The sequence below is a fragment of the Marmota flaviventris genome, chromosome 5 (assembly GCF_047511675.1).
Source record: "Marmota flaviventris isolate mMarFla1 chromosome 5, mMarFla1.hap1, whole genome shotgun sequence".
Taxonomy (NCBI): Eukaryota; Metazoa; Chordata; class Mammalia; order Rodentia; family Sciuridae; genus Marmota; species Marmota flaviventris.
This window is the reverse complement of record NC_092502.1, coordinates 7,226,767-7,244,723: the sequence shown is the minus strand read 5'-3', so window position 1 is coordinate 7,244,723 and position 17,957 is coordinate 7,226,767. Positions and strand designations below refer to the sequence as shown.

The window sequence follows — 17,957 nt, the reverse complement described above, 5'->3', positions numbered from 1 at the left end:
AAGAGCATCTTTGCATTTCTCTTGTCTGTCTCTGATGTACTATTCCCCTAAGATCTATCAAGTATTTTCACGAAGTATGGCTGTGAATATTAGGAATTGCTATCCAGGTAAGTGCTGAATAAGATAGATAGATAGATAGATAGATAGATAGATAGATAGATAGATAGATAGATAGATAGTAAAATCAAGACTCTCATGTGAATATAAAACAAGCACAGGCTATGGAACCCAGAATGAATTCCTCCTGACTGTGTCTTCCTGCCCTTCCTGCCTCTTTGGGCCCACTCCTCCCCACTCTTCCCTGTCTCAGTGACACTATTCCACTCTCCTCTCCATGAGGTCAGTGTTACAGTTTTCACAAATAGTTGAGAACGTGTGGTGTTGTCTTCCTGTGTCTAGTAGGGTGACCTTAGCCTTCAACAGTCTGTAACATATTTCAAAATACTGAGAAGAGTCTAAATGTTACCACCCAACACATGGAAGTGATTCGTGTTGGAGAGAAGCAAATGCTGGTTACTAAATCATTACATATCACTCATACTGTGCCCCAAGATATGCACAGATACTGTGTCAATAAAAAGTGCAGGATAAAATTTGGTCTAGCTCATTAAATAAGGAGGGACTGGCAAGACATCACAAGTGGTTCAGAGGAGAAATCAAAGTGTCATACTCAAGGCAAATGGAGCAGGATGGGGTTTACAGAGGGATGTGAATGACATGGTCCACAGAGCAGCAACCTACTGCACTACATGAAAATTTGAATCAGTTCTGTTTCTATGAACAAGAATGATCTTCATAGTTGACAATATCCTAAAACCTCCAGCACTGTAAAGTAGCTCAAAGTAATAAAATGCAACTAGACACAACACTCAGTATTTTTTCTATTGTTTTCACATTTTCAATGTTTTTCTGACTTTGCCATAATGAAGGAAGGCTGAATCCATATGGAAGTTGTATGGGTTAAAGACCTTCTTGTTCACAAACTGTTAGATATTTTATGTGCATTATTCACTTGGATCAGAGACCAGGTGGAAAAACTTACACTGTAAATTGAGGGAAATGATGTTTGGATAATTTATTTGGGGTCTCAGTGTTAATAAGTGTCTCAATGAAAATTTGTATTTGGGACTGATGGCTCCAAAGCCCCTGCCTCTTCTATTTTAGTGTCAAGTATGTGACGTTTGAGTCAGGTATGGATCGTAGACCTTCGTGCAGATTAGATGACAGCCTCATGATTTGGACTAGGCTGACCTCCCTCTTCCATCATGCACACAGTGTGGACACGGTGCTCAAATAGCCTCATGGAGGCTTGCTGGTGTCAGTTTCAGGTCATCTCACATTTCCTGATCCATGCACGGGTGAGTGAGAGGCAGGGAATCAGGAAAACACAAAAGTGAAGCCTTTGGGTGAAGCCTGAGCTCACTCTCTCTATTTTTCATAGTAAATGCTGGGACATCCAGAGAGATGGAAAACCTCACCTCTGGGAGCTCCTTCCTCCTCATGGGCTTCTCTAACATCTGGGAGCTCCAGATCCTGCATGCTGCACTCTTTCTGATGGCTTACCTGGCCGCCCTCCTTGGGAACCTCCTCATCATCACCCTCATCACCAAGGACCATGGGCTGCACACCCCCATGTACTTCTTCCTAAAGAACTTGTCCTTCCTGGATCTGTGCCTCATCTCCATCACTGTTCCCAAATCCATCACAAACTCTCTGACAAATTGCAACACCATTTCATTCCCTGGGTGTGTTTCCCAGGTATTTTTCTTCTTCCTCTTTGCCACAACGGAAGTAGCCCTACTCACAGTCATGTCCTATGACCGCTACGTGGCCATCTGTCACCCGCTCAGGTATGAGATCCTCATGAGCCATGGAGCTTGTATGCAGATGGCAGCCTACTCCTGGGTCAGTGGAGGTGTCAATGCAATCCTGCACACAGCGGCTACCTTCTCCGTACCCAGGTGTAGGTCTCCTGATGTTCACCAGTTCTTCTGTGACGTCCCACAGCTGCTGGCCCTGGCCTGCTCCTACAACATTGGGGAGCTAACGGTCATTGGACTGAGCCTGCTGTTGGACTTTGGCTGCTTTGTGTTCATGGATATTTCTTACATTCACATCTTCTCCGCTGTGCTGAAGATGCCCTCTAGCGCAGGTAGGTTCAAAGCCTTCTCCACGTGCCTGCCTCACCTCCTTGTGGTGACTCTATTCCTCTCTTCTGGCTTTTTTGCCTATTTACGGCCCCTGCCGCAATCTCCATCAACCCTGGACTTGCTAGTTTCAGTATTCTATACTGTAGTGCCACCCACTGTGAACCCCCTCATCTACAGTCTGAGGAACAAGAATATGAAGGTGGCGCTGAGGAAGCTGCTGGTGAACAGGCATCCTCCTTCCAGTTAGAAGGGTTGATCTCACAACATCACCATCTTTTGCCCTCTGACTTAATCACCTGCACCTCTGTAACATATTTGGCCATGATTTTGGACATTTACAGTAAGGAGCTGATGAGAATCAGGTCGTACTCATTACAGTGACACTGAGAAGCATCTCTGTGCCCAGGTCAAATGGGTGGGGACCGAGGCCTCTGCTGGTGAGTGGACTGAGGTATGCTGGCCTTTCTCTTGTCATCCCAGTGGAGCTCCTTGGTCTGTGACAAGTGGCACTGGACAGGATGGTGGGACACAGAGATAGAGAAGGCCTCTCCCAGGCAAAGTGTGGTGGTCCCTGGCAAGGGTGGGGTCTGGAACATCATGTTGATGATGTAATTTATTACCATCCTAAAGGGACTGTGTTGGAGTTGGCTACAGGGACATGAGGATGTAGGACATGGCCAAGCTAAAATGCCAGTTAAAACCCCTGATTTTATGTCTAGTGAAGGTCACCTTCTTTGGTCTCCCAGCCCCGATCCATGCTGGTTTCTGCATAGTTGGGGTGGTTGCAGTCTCAAGAGAGGAGACAGACATTAAAATTCAAATTTCCTATATATCAATACATATGCCTATAGAAATATCCAAAGGAGGCTTTGGGTCCAAGAAAGAAAATCAACAAACCAGAGACTTCACAACAGATGTGGTGAAGGAAGGCCACTGTACTTTTTTGAAAACAGGGATGTCTGAGCTTTTCTTTCAGGGATGAAGAGGCATGAATCTGTGGGGGAGGAAGGCAGACCAGAAAGACCAAAGTGTGAGCAGAGGCTGGAGGACAAGAAGGCCCACACAGCAGAGACAGGAGAGGAAGAGAGCCAGGTCTCCTGGGGGAACTGCAGTGAGCTTGTCTTCAAAGATTGCCAGGATTGCTGAGGGAAGAGGCTTGGGGGCCCCAGGTGCGGAGAGCACCATGGACCAGCTGCTGCCCTTAGGGAAAGCTCCACAGGCCTTTCAACCCCAGGTCGCAGAGATAGCCACCCAAGGGAAAGTCGGATGCTTGTCACCCCTGCTGGAACCTCCTCTCCGACCCGATGCCTGAGTGAGCACGCCTTCCTCCACTGGTCCAGAGATGGTCCGTGTGATTCTTCCTCCTCGGATCCCTTCAAAGGGTCACTTTGTCCAGTCAGATGCCTCTGGGCACTGCCAGCTGCTGCTTCTGGGCAGTTACTTTGGTTGTCATTTGACATTTCACAAAGCTTTTGACTTCCTCCTTAGACTGTGTTATTCTTGTGGTTTACCCACATCTGCAGAGTCCTGTGCCGTAGGCATTTGGCACGGGTTTTCATAACAAGTAAATTATTAACACATATGATCCACATCCTTTATTTTCTCACAAAATTTTGTATTGCCTCTGTTTTAAAAGTTTTTAATGTCTTGTTCACAATGTCAATCTTGGGTGTATTCTTGTGGAACAGAGTTTTGTTTTGTTTTTTTTTTAAGATAGTGGGCAGTCTGAAAGTTTCAAATTCCTTCGAGAAAACAAGTCAAAACCTATACATTGCTAAAATTAAAATTGCTTTAAAGTGCATTTACAGAGTCAATTTAATTCTCAACAGTCTGAGTCTAAAAATGTTCCTACAATTGCCATGAGGTTCCTTCTAATTTGTTCTGGGAGAAATGGACCATAATAACCCTTCTGCAATAGCTCTAACCAAAGTACAAGTAGCTTTATAGTGGGCAGCTGAATTTCCACAGGGACAAGTGATAGATATGTGAAATTCTATGACTAAAAAATGTTCATACATTTCTTTAAAGAATGCTTTGTGAGATTGGCTCATTCTCAAGTGTTTGGTGTGTGTCACACAGATGCTAGCATTTGAGAGGATCCCCAGGACTCACAGATACCCATCATATCTCCATGTATGACATTTTTCTTTTATAGTTGTGCCTCTTTTTCCTTCAAAACCAAGTAAACCTCAATTTTGTGTGTATTGAAATTGTCGGGGATTTGCACATTCAGGGTAGTTTTCCTGGAAACTTGTGAATATGTTGCTATCTATGGGAAAAGACTTTGCAGATATGATTTAGGTAGAAGACCTTGAGATTGACCATCCTAGATGAAGAAGGTTGGCCCAAATTCTCTACATAAACCTTCAAAGCAGCAAGTATTTCCCACCTGCAGTCTGAGAAGCACAGAGATGACAGCATAACCTACCAATACTGGCCTTTGAAGATAAGCAAGGAGCCCATGATCCAAGGAATGTGGGAAGCCTCTAGAAACTGAAGGAGAAAAGAGTTTGTCTTCTGGGACATACAGAAAGGAAGGTAGCCCTACTGATACCAGTTTAAAAAAAAAACTATTCTAAAAGCCTTTTTCAGGACCATTGAGAGGTATAAAGACTATCCCATCCAGGGAGATAGATCAGGCCCAACTTTCAATAAGGGGAGGATAAGTGAGGTTTATAGCCCAAGGGAGGTGGGCATGGAGCAGTTCTGTGCATAGAAAATTACTGGGATGAAATATCAGTGGTCGGGGGATTCTTGTTGGCCCAAGGGAAGATGATCTTTGCTTAAGACAGGCAGGGTGACAAGCTACCAAGGGTTGAGGATGAGAAATTTATATACACAATGGAATATTACTTAGCATTAAAAGAAAATAAAATTATGGCATTTGCAGGTAAATGGATGGAGTTGGAGACTATCATTCTAAGTGAAGTAAGCCAATCCCCAAAAAACAAAACCAAAGGCCACTCACTGATAAGTGGATGCTGAACCATATGGGGGGGGAGTGCATGGGAAAAATGGAGGAACTTTGGGCAAAATGGAGGAGCATGCGGAGGGGGCATGGGTACAGGAATGATGGTAGAATGAGATGGACATCATTACCCTAGGGACATGGATGACTGCACATATAGTGCTACATTATATACAACCAGAGATGTGAAAAGTTGTGCTCCAATTGTGTACAATGAATCAAAATGTTGTCATACATATTAATTCAAATTAATTAATTAATTAATTTTTAAAATGGCAGTATTAGAGGAAAAAAATGGGGAAAACTGGCGTGCAAGAGTAACATTGATTTTTAATATATAACAATATTTATAGCACTATTAATTTAAAAACTGATGACTTGTTAGCATAAGTTAATGTGGTGACCCTAATGATAAGCAAATATCTAACAGTTCTAACCATTTGAGATTTCTGACCAGATATTGAAAAAAATAAAACTTCAAATCTCTGGGGAAAAGAATTTTAAAAAGTGAGAAGATAACAGGAGGAGTTGAGTTCTCTCTGTGCAGACTCAGCAGCAGAATTCTTGGGAAACCTGAGCTCTCCAGTTGTGCCAAGGATGGGCCCAGTCAAGGAAAGGGCCATGGAAGCGGACCAGAGACCGGTCAAAGAGATCACCTATGACACCTTCTTCATTGTTCAGAAGGGGGAACACACATCTTCTTTTTCTAAAGAAGATGGGCTGAAGATGTAATTCAGTGGTAGAACGCTTGCCTAGCACGCATGAGGCACTGGGTTCGAGCCTCAGCACCACATAAAAATAAAAATAGACGTATCCATATACAACTAAAAAATATTTTTTAAAAAAGAAGAAAGACTTTCTTATTACAACAACATAAGATCATTTATTATTTGGCCTCCTTTGGTTCATCAAGCATCTGGTGACCCATTTGTCGAGACTTGGCAGTAGAGGACATTTGCTGAATGTTATGTTTTAGAAATGAACTCTCCCCTCAAAGCTCATGTGCAAGGTAATGCAAGGAATTTCACAGGTGAATGACTAGATTATGAGAGGTGCTACCTAATTGGTGGATTAATCCACTGATATGGATTACCTGTAGTAACTATAGGCAGGTGGGGTGTGGCTGGAGGATGCACCTTTGGGGTTTATATTTTGTTCCTAGTGAGCAAGGCATGCTTTCTCTCTCTCTGCTCCCAGTTCCCTGAGGAAGCCTCTGCCCAGATCTTTTCGTCTTTTCTCCCAGAGCCCCCTCGGCTTTCTCACCCCTTTCCCACAACCTCCTCACATGCTGTGAGGACCACATTCCCCATGCCCTAACCTCCTGGGAGTCCAGGAGTTCCTCAGAGGCAAAGGCTGCTTACTCACATGAGTGAATTTGAGATGGAGCAAGGGAATGTGGCCTATGGACATCCTTGGGCCACCTCTCCCAGGCTATGTTCCTGACACCATTTCCACCAAGATTGATATTTGCCTGGTGAGCAGCAGGGGGCACTGTGGCTCTTCCCAGGGTCTGTGCAGTGGGGCTGCAGCTGCTGTGCAACCCTCCCAAATCCCCAGGGCTGGGTATGGGTGCCTGCCTCTGCTGACAGGGACTCACCAGCTGTGCCCCTCTGGACTGCATAGTCTCCTGCTCACAGTTGTGCAAGGTCCCAGCAGCTGCTCCTCCTTGGCCTTCCCATGGGCAAGCTGAAGAACTAACCCCCAGCACCCTGTGTGTAGACAATCAGTCTCAGCATGGAGCAGAGATCACCAAGAGTGGAAATCAATTGGCATGCACAGCCCCACTTCTTTCAGGCCATTGGGGAAAATAAGACAGACTTCAGCCAAGTAGCCCTGCTCTGGGGCTCCAGGGGGCTGATTCTACCATGGCCTGGACTCCTTCTTCCTGTGCTCCTCTTACACTGACAAGTAGGGACAGGCCTCAGAGACAGGGACAGGCTCAGCCTCTGTCAGACCTCTGCCTCAGACCACCAAGCAGTTTATCTCTGGCCTCCATTCCATCACTCCTGAGTGTCTGTACAGGTCCCTCCCCAGCCTGTGCCAGCCCATCACCTTTGAGTGTCTATCTGTGGGTCTCTTCCCATTCTCTACTGGTCTATCACCCCTGAGTGTCTGTCTACAGGTCCCTCTCCAGCCTGTGCTGGTCCAGTACCCCTGAGATCTGCAGGTCCCTCCCCAGCATGTGCTGCCCATCACCCCTGAGTGACTGTCTGCAAGTCCCCCCAACACAAGCCTGTGCTAGCCCATCACCCCTGAGGTCTGCAGGTCACCCCACAAGCCTGTGCTAGCCCATCACCCTGAGGTCTGCAGGGCCCTCTCCAGCCTGAGCTGGCTCACCCCTCCTCCCCCTCTGCATCCCCTGGAGCATGGGCCAGACTTGCCTGCACCCGAGCAGTGGCCTCAGTCCTGGTGACTGAAGGATATGCAGGTTCCAGCCGAAGCAGGGAGCCCTCCCAGGTATCTCTTCAACTTTACATGCAGACAAGGCACTTCTCTGGATCCAAAGATGTGCAGGTGAGCTCAGGTGTTGTGTCGACCTCTGGGCTCTAGATGGAGGATGAGGCCACTGTTCCTGTAGCCCTCCAAGCTGTGCTCCTAGGATGTCATGGTGCTCCAGAGCCATGGGGCAGTGGGACCAGCTGCCCCGCACTCTCCTGGTCTGCTGCAGGCAGCCCTCAGCGGGCTCTAAGGAGGTGATTTCTGTGTCACATTAGACCCTGGTTTCCTTGGCAGAGTAGATCTGATAACTTCACAGTCCTTTAGCTCAAAATGTGGACTGTTCTATCACCAGCACCTGCCTGATTCCAAACTTCACAGGCAGGAATTTCATCCTTGGAGATCAAAATCTCCTAATGGACACTTTGGGAGTAAAACAAAAAGAAGTGATTCCACCTACTCCACAATCAGCCTTGAGAAATGACCCCAAAAGTCCTCTAAGTGCTTCAACTGGTTTTAGGAAAAAAAAATGTCAACATGAAGAAAGAAACTGTTTCCTAGAAATAAGCCACCAGCAAGTCAAAAATAAGGCTGTGTTCTCTCCAGTGTATGTCCTTGTCACCTTTGTTGGGAGCCACTTGGCTGTCCCTGTGGGCTTGGTTCTGCAACTCAGTTCTGTTCTACTGATCTGTGTACCATCTGGTTGGCTGTTTGGTTGGCTCTGCTGTGTCTGGAAATGAGAGATTGTGATGTTTCCCACATTCTTATTTTTTTAATTGATTTTATTTTTTAAATACACAACAGCGGAATGCATTACAATTCTTTTTACATGTATATATCATAATTTTTCATATGTCCATTTGTATATAAAGTATGTTGACACCCAATTCGTGTCTTCATACATGCACTTTGGATAATGATGTCCATCACATTCCACCATCCTTGCTAATCCCTGGCCCCCTCCTTCCCCTCCTACCCCTCTGCCCTATCTAGAATTTATCTATTCCTCCCATGCTCCCCCTCCCAACCCCTCTATGAGTCAGCCTCCTTATATCAGAGAAAACATTTAGCATTTGTTTTTTGGGGGGGATTGGCTAACTTCACTTAGCATTATCTTCTCCAATGCCATCCATTTACCTGCAAATAACATGATTTTATTCTCTTTTATTGCTAAGTAATATTCCATTGTGTATATATGCCACATTTTTTTTTAACTATTCATCTACTGAAGGGCATCTAAGTTGGTCCCACAGTTTAGCTATTGTGAATTGTGTTGCTATAAACATTGATGTGGCTGTGTCCCTTTTTAATCCAAATTGCTTTGGCTGTTTGGGGTCTTTTTTGAGCTTGTATAGGAATCATTTTTTTTCTTATTCTGTGAAGAATGTAATTGAATAAAATAAGAAATATTTAAGAAGAAAAAAAAAAGAAAGTCTCAAACACGGAAAACTAATACAAACTCACTGAGAACAATGCAAGAAGTGTTAAATAAATGCAGAAGCCTGCTAGTTTATGGTTCAGGACACTAAGTGTGGTCATGATAAGGATCCACAAAATGTGAGGCCCCCTGTTTCCCCACAGAGGTCCCTGCCCAGCTTTGCCAGCTCCATTGATGTGGACCTAGACCTGAGTCCTCCCAGGTCCCAGGACCAGCCTTCTCAGGTCCTGCCTCCCAGAAAGGAAGCACATCTCTGTCAGAGGGAGGAAGCTGGTGGTGGGGAGCCATGAGCTCATAGCGTCCCAGGGAGTGAGGATGCCCTGACTTCTAGACACTTGGGGATGCCCCGCCTTAAGGACTTAGTGCCGATGCCTGAATCTGACAAGCTTCATCGCTGAATATAAGACATTGCACTGACTTCGGGAAATGGGGAGAAAAATTTCAAATCCTTTTTTTTTTTCCTACTGAGAAGGAAAAAAGGGAGCAGAGAGGAGAGTGGGTGTTCAGTAGGCCCTAGTTGACCTCTTCTCTTGCAGGTAATTAGTTGCCAATCCCAAAATGCTGCAAAGACCTTGAGAATGAAAAAAAGTGCCTTTTTATTTTTGGTAAATGACTTGAGTCATCCCTTAGCAGGTTTTAGTTGATTTCTAAATGCAGTCCTCCACCTGCCATTTCTGTGTGGCGAGAAGACTGTCTTCTAGCTATCTGAAATGCATGATATGTTCACCCCTGAGCGCAGCAGCCCAGAACTTACTCATTCTCTGTGTCTGGAACAGTGCGCCCACTGACCAACCTCTCTCCTCTGCCCCACCTCCCCCGCCTCTGCTCATCCTCGTTCTGCTCTCAACTTCTGCGAGATCAAGTGTTTCAGCTTTCAGATAGGAGTAGACCCGGAGGTCCTCGTGGTCCTGTCTCCCTGTGCCTGCTTATTGCACTTCACATCATGTCCTCCAAGTTCATCCTGTGGTCACATGTGGGAGGGCCTCCGCCTGTGACTGTGAGGCTGAGTGGGGATGTGGCTCAGTGGGGATTGTTTTTGTCAGTTATGTTGTAAATTTCCACTCAGAATGACTTGGGAATTGAAGTTGTTTGTCATTTAGGGGTCACAGTTACCAAAAGAAAATTCTCCTTTTGCAGGAAGACATGGTACATTTTTAGAAACAATTTGTTTTCTCAATAGGCAATCATGTTTCATATTTCATATCTGATATGTACTTGCAAGAGTCTCACTTTCTTTGTAAAAACAAATCTGAGTTTCAGAGAGAAAGGATAATGCAGAACATAAGTAGGAGAATCACAATTTGAACTTAGATAATTTAATATCCTGTACTTTTTTTTTTTTTTGGAACCTTAGTGTGTAATTAAACCCCGTGTGTGCTGACACCATGTGCCATTCAATCATTTATTCAGCAGTTGTCTATATAGCCTTATATGAATACTTGAGCATAGGCATTATGTACTCAGTTCACTACATTTTTTTATACATCTGGCAGGTTTAAAGCCCATTCTATGTGCACATGAAACTTTTATTTACTGTAGAGTTGTTTCCTAATTGTTTATCTGTGCATACACCAATAGCTTCAAAGTTTAAAGAAATATGTGTCTGAAATATTAGCATCAAATTAGCTTTCTGATTCTGAGACTATTCCATTTCCTCTGGAGTGCCCTGCCTCCAGAGACGGGGCTGCGTGGAGGCCAGGGGCAGAAATAGAATATAACAGAGAAGAGCATTTGGCTAGAAGTTGTAGAGCTCCTGTCCAAGGTTCTCTTTGCTTCCAACTTGGTCAAGATGCTCAAGTGTCTGAAGATCAGTTGCTCTGAAACCAATATGCAGCACTTTAATACAAGGTCCAGTGATCAATCTTCACATTTACAGCCAATGATTGTTCACAAGGCACCAAGAACTCATTGCTTAAAAAGCACCAACTTCTCCTTGAACTGTGCTGGGAAAACTGGATATTCACCTGCCCAAGACTGAAATGGGGTCCTTGGGTAGAAATTCAACTTGAAATGGGATGAAGACTTAAACATGAGACAACCAACCACAAAACTAGTAAAAGAAAGTGTAAGAGAAATACTCCAAGGAATTAGTTTTGGCAGTTTTTCAGGGGGAGGTGAGGAGGAGGATTTAATTCAAAAGCAAAGGCAGGACTAAAAACAAGAAAGAGACCAAAGAAATTGTATAGAATTTAAAAACTTCTGCATATGAAAAGAAACAACGTGGTGAAAAGACACTACAGAGAGGGAGAGCTTATTTAAGACAAGGCTTCGGCCCAGGATGGTGGGGGTGGATGTGCTGTGGGCCTTTGATGGGACCCAGCTGGGCTCCTGGGAGTACAAGGAACAGGTCCTTGGAGACTGTGAACCTCCTCTCTCTGTCTCTGCTGTGGTTCAAGACACGACCATCCACACTCCTATTTGATAGCCCTCCTTGACAGCTCTCACCAGGAGCCAAACAAATGCAGCCAACTGACCTTCGCCTTTGTTCCTAGTAACTGTGGACTGTAAGAGCCTTGTCCCTTCATAAGCTACTGTCGAGGTGTTTTGTATTGTAGTAATTCCAGGTTGGCCAACCCAGTTCAGACCCAAAATACACAATCATGGAAAACAATGACTCACTTGAAGTGTGGGCTGAACAGGGATCAGGAGTCCAAGTCTATATGATGAGTTCAGGGTCAGAGGTGCTGGGCAGGTGGCTTTGCTCCACCTGTTCTGTATCACCAGGTATTTCAGCATGGGATCTGAGGCCCTGCCTTATGTTGCCGCATTTGAAAGGGCAAGTCAGCAGCTCAAAGTCCCCTAGCTCCTTGGTTTCATTTTCCATCATGGGCAGAGTGGCCTCCAGCTCTCCCTCTGACGGTCCTGTCATCAGTGCCGCTGCAGAGGTGTGGCGTGAGCCAGACACCAGGGCTGCCGGTGCCCATGCAAGGACGGGGTCCGACTCTCAGACACAGAGGCACCTCTTGGGATGCAGCTCTGGCAAGCAGGCCTCGGGACCCTCCTGCTCTCACTCCTGCTTACCTGGCCAGGTGCAGGTGAGTGGCAAGGGGGACATATGTTCTGTGCTTTGTCCTGGACAGTAGCCTGGAAAGAACTGTATTCAACAGGACATGGCCAGGGCTTCGGTGCTCATGTCCTCTCCCTGACACTCAGGAACTCATCTCCGTCTGTCTTTTCTGTTTTCCTGTGCCTTCCACCTTTTCTGCTTTTCTTTAATTTTAATTTTCAACTGGCACATCATAGCCATATGTCTTTATGAGGCACATTGCAATGATGTAATACAGGTATGTGAACGTGATGAGCAAACTCTGATGCTTAGCATATTCTTTACCTCAAACATCGCTTCTTCACGGTGACAGCATGCAGCATCTTTTCTAGCAATCTTGACACAGACCCTCAACACTTCTCACATACTCCCCTCACTGGGCAGCAGAACACAGAACTCACTCTCCCTATTTCGTGCTTGCCTGGCAGTGTCTCCCTGTCACTCGGTCCCCACAGTCCCCGGGGCTCTGCTGAAGCCACACTGCTGTGCACTGCCCAGGGACCATCTCCTCACACCCCTCAGAGAGTGCCATCCTGTGGGGTCCATGGTCCTGTGCCTGGCTTTCCTCACTTAGGGGAACGCCCAGGTTCATCCTGTGCCTACACGGCAGGGTTCCCTTACCTCACTGTGGAGCCGTGTCCCTCTGTGTACACACCACAGTTGCTGTCTGTGTCTACTTATTGATGGAGACTGAGGCTAGTCCCACGTCTAGGCCACTGGGAGTCATGCAGCCATAAGCCCAGGAGCAGGCTGCCCCTCCCCCATGCTGCTTTCATCTCCTTTGGTTGTGTACCTGGCATCAGGATTGCTGGATAGTAGGGACAGGATCTCACTAAATTGCCCTGGCTGGTCTGGAACTGCCATCCTCCTGCTTCAGCTGCTAAGTAGCTGGAATTACAGGCAAGCGCCATTGCACCTGGCTGAGTTCATGTCTTAAATGTGAATTCATGCCTGGTGTGGTGGCGCCCACCTGTGATTCCAGCAACTTGGGAGGATCACAAGTTCAACCAGCCCTAGCAACTTATTGAGACCCTAAGCAACTTAGAGAGACCCTGTCTCAAAATAAAATATAAAAAGTGGGGGGAAGTTGCACAGAGGATGAGCACCCTTGGGTTCAACCCCTGCTAACAAGAACAATCAAACAAAAGTATCCCGTTCAATATAAAAACTGTACATTCACAAAAGTTGTGTGGAAGTTGGATCAATTGAGGTCACATGCAATGGGCAATGTCAACATAACTTAAAAAATATTCAACTTAAATAGAATATTAAATAAGAAGGTGAAATATGGTACATCTTACCAGAGAAAATCCATGTTGATTTTAATGAAATACATGCTATCAAATACCAAGATGAATTTCATTCATTGCTAGCAAATGAGAAAGACAATTGTAAACAAGAAAATTAACTTTGTAATAAATTTATTTCTAGTTGATACCTGGTTATTTTGTGGTGTTAAATATTTTAAAATGTATAGGTCCCTGCATAGTGAAGTGGCTAAATCAAGCTAATTAACATAAGAATTAACCCACGTGCTCATTACATTGGGAGGTGAATGTGAGTGTGCAGTTAATGGACTCAGTGGGTCGTACAGTGGATCTCTTGTGCTGATTTCTCCTGGGAAACCAAAGCTGCCTCCTTTGACTCCCAGCCTCCGAGCCCAGCCCCTGGAGACCCATGTTCTACTCTGGGTCTTCATGGGCTCCCCTTCTTTATGGTCCACAGGTGAGTGAGAGTCTGTGGCATCTTTCTTTTAGGTTCTGGATTATTTTACTTGTGATAATGTCTTCCACGTTATCCGTGTTGTTGGGAATGAAACAATCCCCTTTCTAAAAGACAAGACTTAGTTGTCCCTTGTGTGTCTACACCATATTTTAACCTGGTCATTCATGGATGGGCACTGAGGTTGAGTGCACTGTGGACCCTGGGGGACTTCAGTGATTGAGGACTTCAGGTATCCATCTGACACATGGCTTTGCTGTCCCTGGCTATTGTGCACCTGATAGCAGGAATGCAGAATCACGTGGCAGTTCCAGTTCTAATTTTCTGGGCACTTTGTCTTGTTACCAAGTAGCTGTGCCAGCTCACAACCCCCTACAGTTTACCAGGGCCCATCTCCCCTGGCCTCACCAGTACTCACCTCCTGCCCTTCTGAGGACAGCCCTTTGACAGGCCAAGGTGCCTCGTGTTCAAGTGTGCATTTCCTGGATCGCTGTGGGTGGCAAGCTGCTTCCTAAACCTGTCAGCCCTGCCCAGGGCTTCCACTGAGATGCTTTTTCAGGTCCTGTTCCAACTTCACGTTGGGTTGTGTCCCTGCATGCTATCGACTTGAGTGGCTGTTCCTTTATTATGTCACCCCCTTACCAGATGTGTAGTTTTCAGGTTGCCTCCTTCCCGCGGGCTCTCCCTTCCCTCTGTTGATTCTGTCCTGGGCAGAATGCTTTTATGTGATGCAACCTCATTTTGCTTTTGTCCTCTGTGCCTGGGGCCCTGTGCTGGAAATCAGTACCCAGGGGAGTGTTGGGGAGCAACATTGTAAGTGTCCCTCTTCTGTTTCACAGTGTTAAGTTTTATGTGTCTTTATGGTCTGCTTGGGTTGATTTCTGCATGTGATTGAGATAAAGGTCCAGTTCTATTCTTCTGCCTGTGGATATAGTTGCTTTGGAAGAGACTGACTTTTCTCGTGGTATGTGGTTGGAAGCTTTGTGGAAACTCAATGGTCTGTGACCATGTGGAGTACTTCAACTTAGATCAGCCTGTGTGGTTTTGTACCAGTGCTATGCTGTGGTGTCAACTTTAGCTTGGTAGTAATATATTTTGAGGTCAGGCTCTGTGGTCCCACTAACTTTCTTTGTTTTCTGCTCATGACAGCTTTGACTCCTTGGGGTCTTTTGTGCTTTTATGTGAATTTACATATCTTTATCTTTTCATTTTTGTGGAAAGTGACATTGAAGTTTCCACAGTGGCTGCACTGACTCTGTGGATCACTCTGGGTACTGTGGTCATTTTAAGAGATTTTCCAATGGATGGCCTAGGGACCATCATGTTATGAGAAATAAAGTCAAACTCAGAAGGTCATGTTTCCTCTCATAGGCTGAAGCTAGAGAGGACAGGGGAAAAGAAAGGTGGAGGTGAATCTCCTAAAACTCTAAGGAACAGCAATGGAGGAAAGGGACCAAGGAGGGGGAGGGAGGGGAAGTGCTGAGGAGTGATATTAGACATACTGTGTTGTCATATTGTGTGCATGGATGAACATGTACCAACACATCCCATCAGTGTGTGCAACTACAGTGCACCAATAAAAACTGTGGGAAAAGAAAAAGAATTGATACGACAAAAAATATTTTCCAGTCCATGGCCACAGGATTTTTTTAAAGAGTTTTATGGCTATACATAGTAGCTGGGTTCATCCAGACAAGCTCATGCATGCATGGAAATGGATTTTGGTTCATGATCCCACCTTTTCCCTCCCACCCTCCCCTCTCCCATTCTCCTTCCTGTACTCTACTAGACTTCCTTTAGCTTGTCTATTAATTTATATTTGATTTGGTTTTCATGTCTTCCTATCCTTCTCTCTCTCTTTTATTTGTTTACTGTAGCTTCTACACATGAGAGAAAACACTCCACATTTGAGTCTCTGAGTCGGGCTTCACTAAGTTCACTTAGCATATTCTTCATTTCCATCCATTTACCAGCAAATGGCCTAATTTCATTCGTTCAGTGACTGAGCAAAACTCCATTGTATGTACATACCACAATGTCTCAAACCATTCATCTATTGACGGGCATCTGTGTTGATTCCATAATTTACTATTGTGAATTGTATTGCTATAAACATTGGTATATTTTATTTGTGTGTGAGTGTGTTTTCAGTTTCCTTCATCATTGTTTGTAGTTTTCATTATGTACATATTTCACCTTTTTGACAAATTCACCCCTAAGAATTTTATTGTGATTTTTATGCTACTGAAACTAAGATTGCTTTCTTTATGTATTTTTCAGGCAGCTTGCTATTGAGAGTCTGTGGGGGAATACACACAGTGCTACTTGGCTCACATTGCATGAGCTTTTGTAAACTCTGGCTAGTTTAGGGGAAATTCCAGCCCAATGTGACATGTGCCAAGAGTTTCACATATGGCTAGGTGTCTCCCCAAGCTCTTGTTGATCCAGAAACAGTTTGGCAGTTCAGTGACCCCTGGACTGTGAGCCTCCTAAACTATGTGATGACCATGTCCTGGCCCCGTCAATGCTGCTCTTACAGGGTGGCGTAGCTAGTCCTCTTCTTGGGGTGCTAAATGACCATGGCACAGCCCAGGTTCCATGCAGACTCAAGTTAACTATGTCATAGAAGTGTCCCCTACAGTAACAGGCAAGGCGTGTCCCGCACCTATCCCCATGTACCTTGCCCAGGTCAGAGGCCTCTGCCTTTTATGGATTAACTATCATGGTGTCCAGGTGACAGTCACGTAGGAAGCTGAGCAGCCTGGGGAGTTCACAGGAGATGTGGCTTTGGGCACATGGCAATTTCTTGGGAAATGGATGGGGGACTTCCTGGCTCAGGAAGGGACCTCAGTCCCAAGGCAGGGTGCTCAGTCAGCATGACCATTTCAGGGACTTTCAGGGGGTGCTGTGCCTTGTGCTGCTTCTCAGGCCTCTGAGCTCTGTGTGCAGCCTGTGGAGCGCTTGGTGCTGTTCTCCTCCCTGCACTGGCTGTTTCCTTCCTAGGCCTCAGCACAACCTGCAGACTGGGGTCCCCACTCCTGGATCAAGCGTCTCTCCAGGTCTGTAAGGCAGGCTTTGCAGGTGTGGAATCCAGGCCTCCTGTCCTTCGCTCTTGTTAGATGCTTCCAAGAACACCTTAATGCCACCAAGACGGCCTCACCTTGCTCACTAAGAAGAAAAGACATCAGCTATTTAGAAAGAAGAAATTTCATGTTAATAACAGGAGCTTCCCCCCATGTTTACAAGAAAGGGTTCATGTTTTAAAAATGGAGGCTGAAAGTTGTGAGTTGGCACTTGATGTGCAAGGGGGTTATCTGCACACCAAAGGCTATAAAGAAAAATATGATACTTACATAAAATCATATAACAGGGAAATAATTAAAAATGAAATATCCAACAATCTCAAAACTTCTCTTTAATGCCATAGAAAAGTATTCAGAGAGCAATGAGCCTCTCAGACCACAGACCAGTTTCACTGACTGTAACACAATTAATTCTCTGACACTAGAGCAATTCAGAAAGAAGCCTGTCCACTGATTTAGTCCAGCCAACGTGGTGCAATAATCTCACATTCTCCAACAGGAAGGCCCCTTGTCCTAAGTCAGGGTGTGTGACAGTACCACGTCCCACATCTTGCTCATCTCAAGTTCCTTGGCCAGCGGCTGTCCCCTGTGCTTGCTGACTACAGAGTTGCTCCTAACTCCCTGACAATCAGGGACCAGGCTGAAAAGTGACAGAGACAAGGGTGCAGCGTCCCTCCCTGCCCACACCGCAAGGCCCCCTCCAGGTCCCCATGCTGTCAAAGTCCAGGAGGCTGAGGCAGTTTTTAAAAAAAATCACACCTGCCAAAAGAGAAAGAGAAAGGGTTTACATTTCCAGAATTCTTCAAGCGATGCTCTGAGGAAAGGGAGGGAGGAAAGGGCACTTTTGATTTTGCCACCAGGCAGATCAAACATTGTCTGAATACTTGCATTTACATTTATCTTTTCACTTTTCATAATTCCTAACCTTAGATATAAGCTGTGGCAATGTCTTAGACTGTTTTTGTAAAGATGCTCTCATGCCTGTTTTCTAAAATGCAATAACATTGTATGTAGTGTTCCCTTTATTCGTCACACAGAATCGTGGCATTTAGTTGTTTCACAGCACACATCGTTGTATGTACTATGTATCATATATTAAGTAATCCAAGGTTTA

At 45.4% G+C, this 17,957-nt stretch overlaps 1 protein-coding gene across 1 annotated transcript; it reads left to right on the top strand.

Annotated features, from left to right (window-relative positions):
• Positions 1–1,464: 1,464 nt before the first annotated feature.
• On the top strand, positions 1,465–2,397 carry LOC139705893 (olfactory receptor 14A16-like). The gene has a single exon (XM_071612786.1). The coding sequence runs from the start codon at positions 1,465–1,467 to the stop codon at positions 2,395–2,397; it is 933 nt and encodes a 310-aa protein (XP_071468887.1).
• The last annotated feature ends 15,560 nt before the right edge of the window (positions 2,398–17,957 follow it).

What these genes read in the sequence shown, in the direction of transcription:
- LOC139705893 (XM_071612786.1), top strand. Translation starts at nt 1,465, where the DNA reads ATGGAAAACCTCACCTCTGGGAGCTCCTTCCTCCTCATGGGCTTCTCT.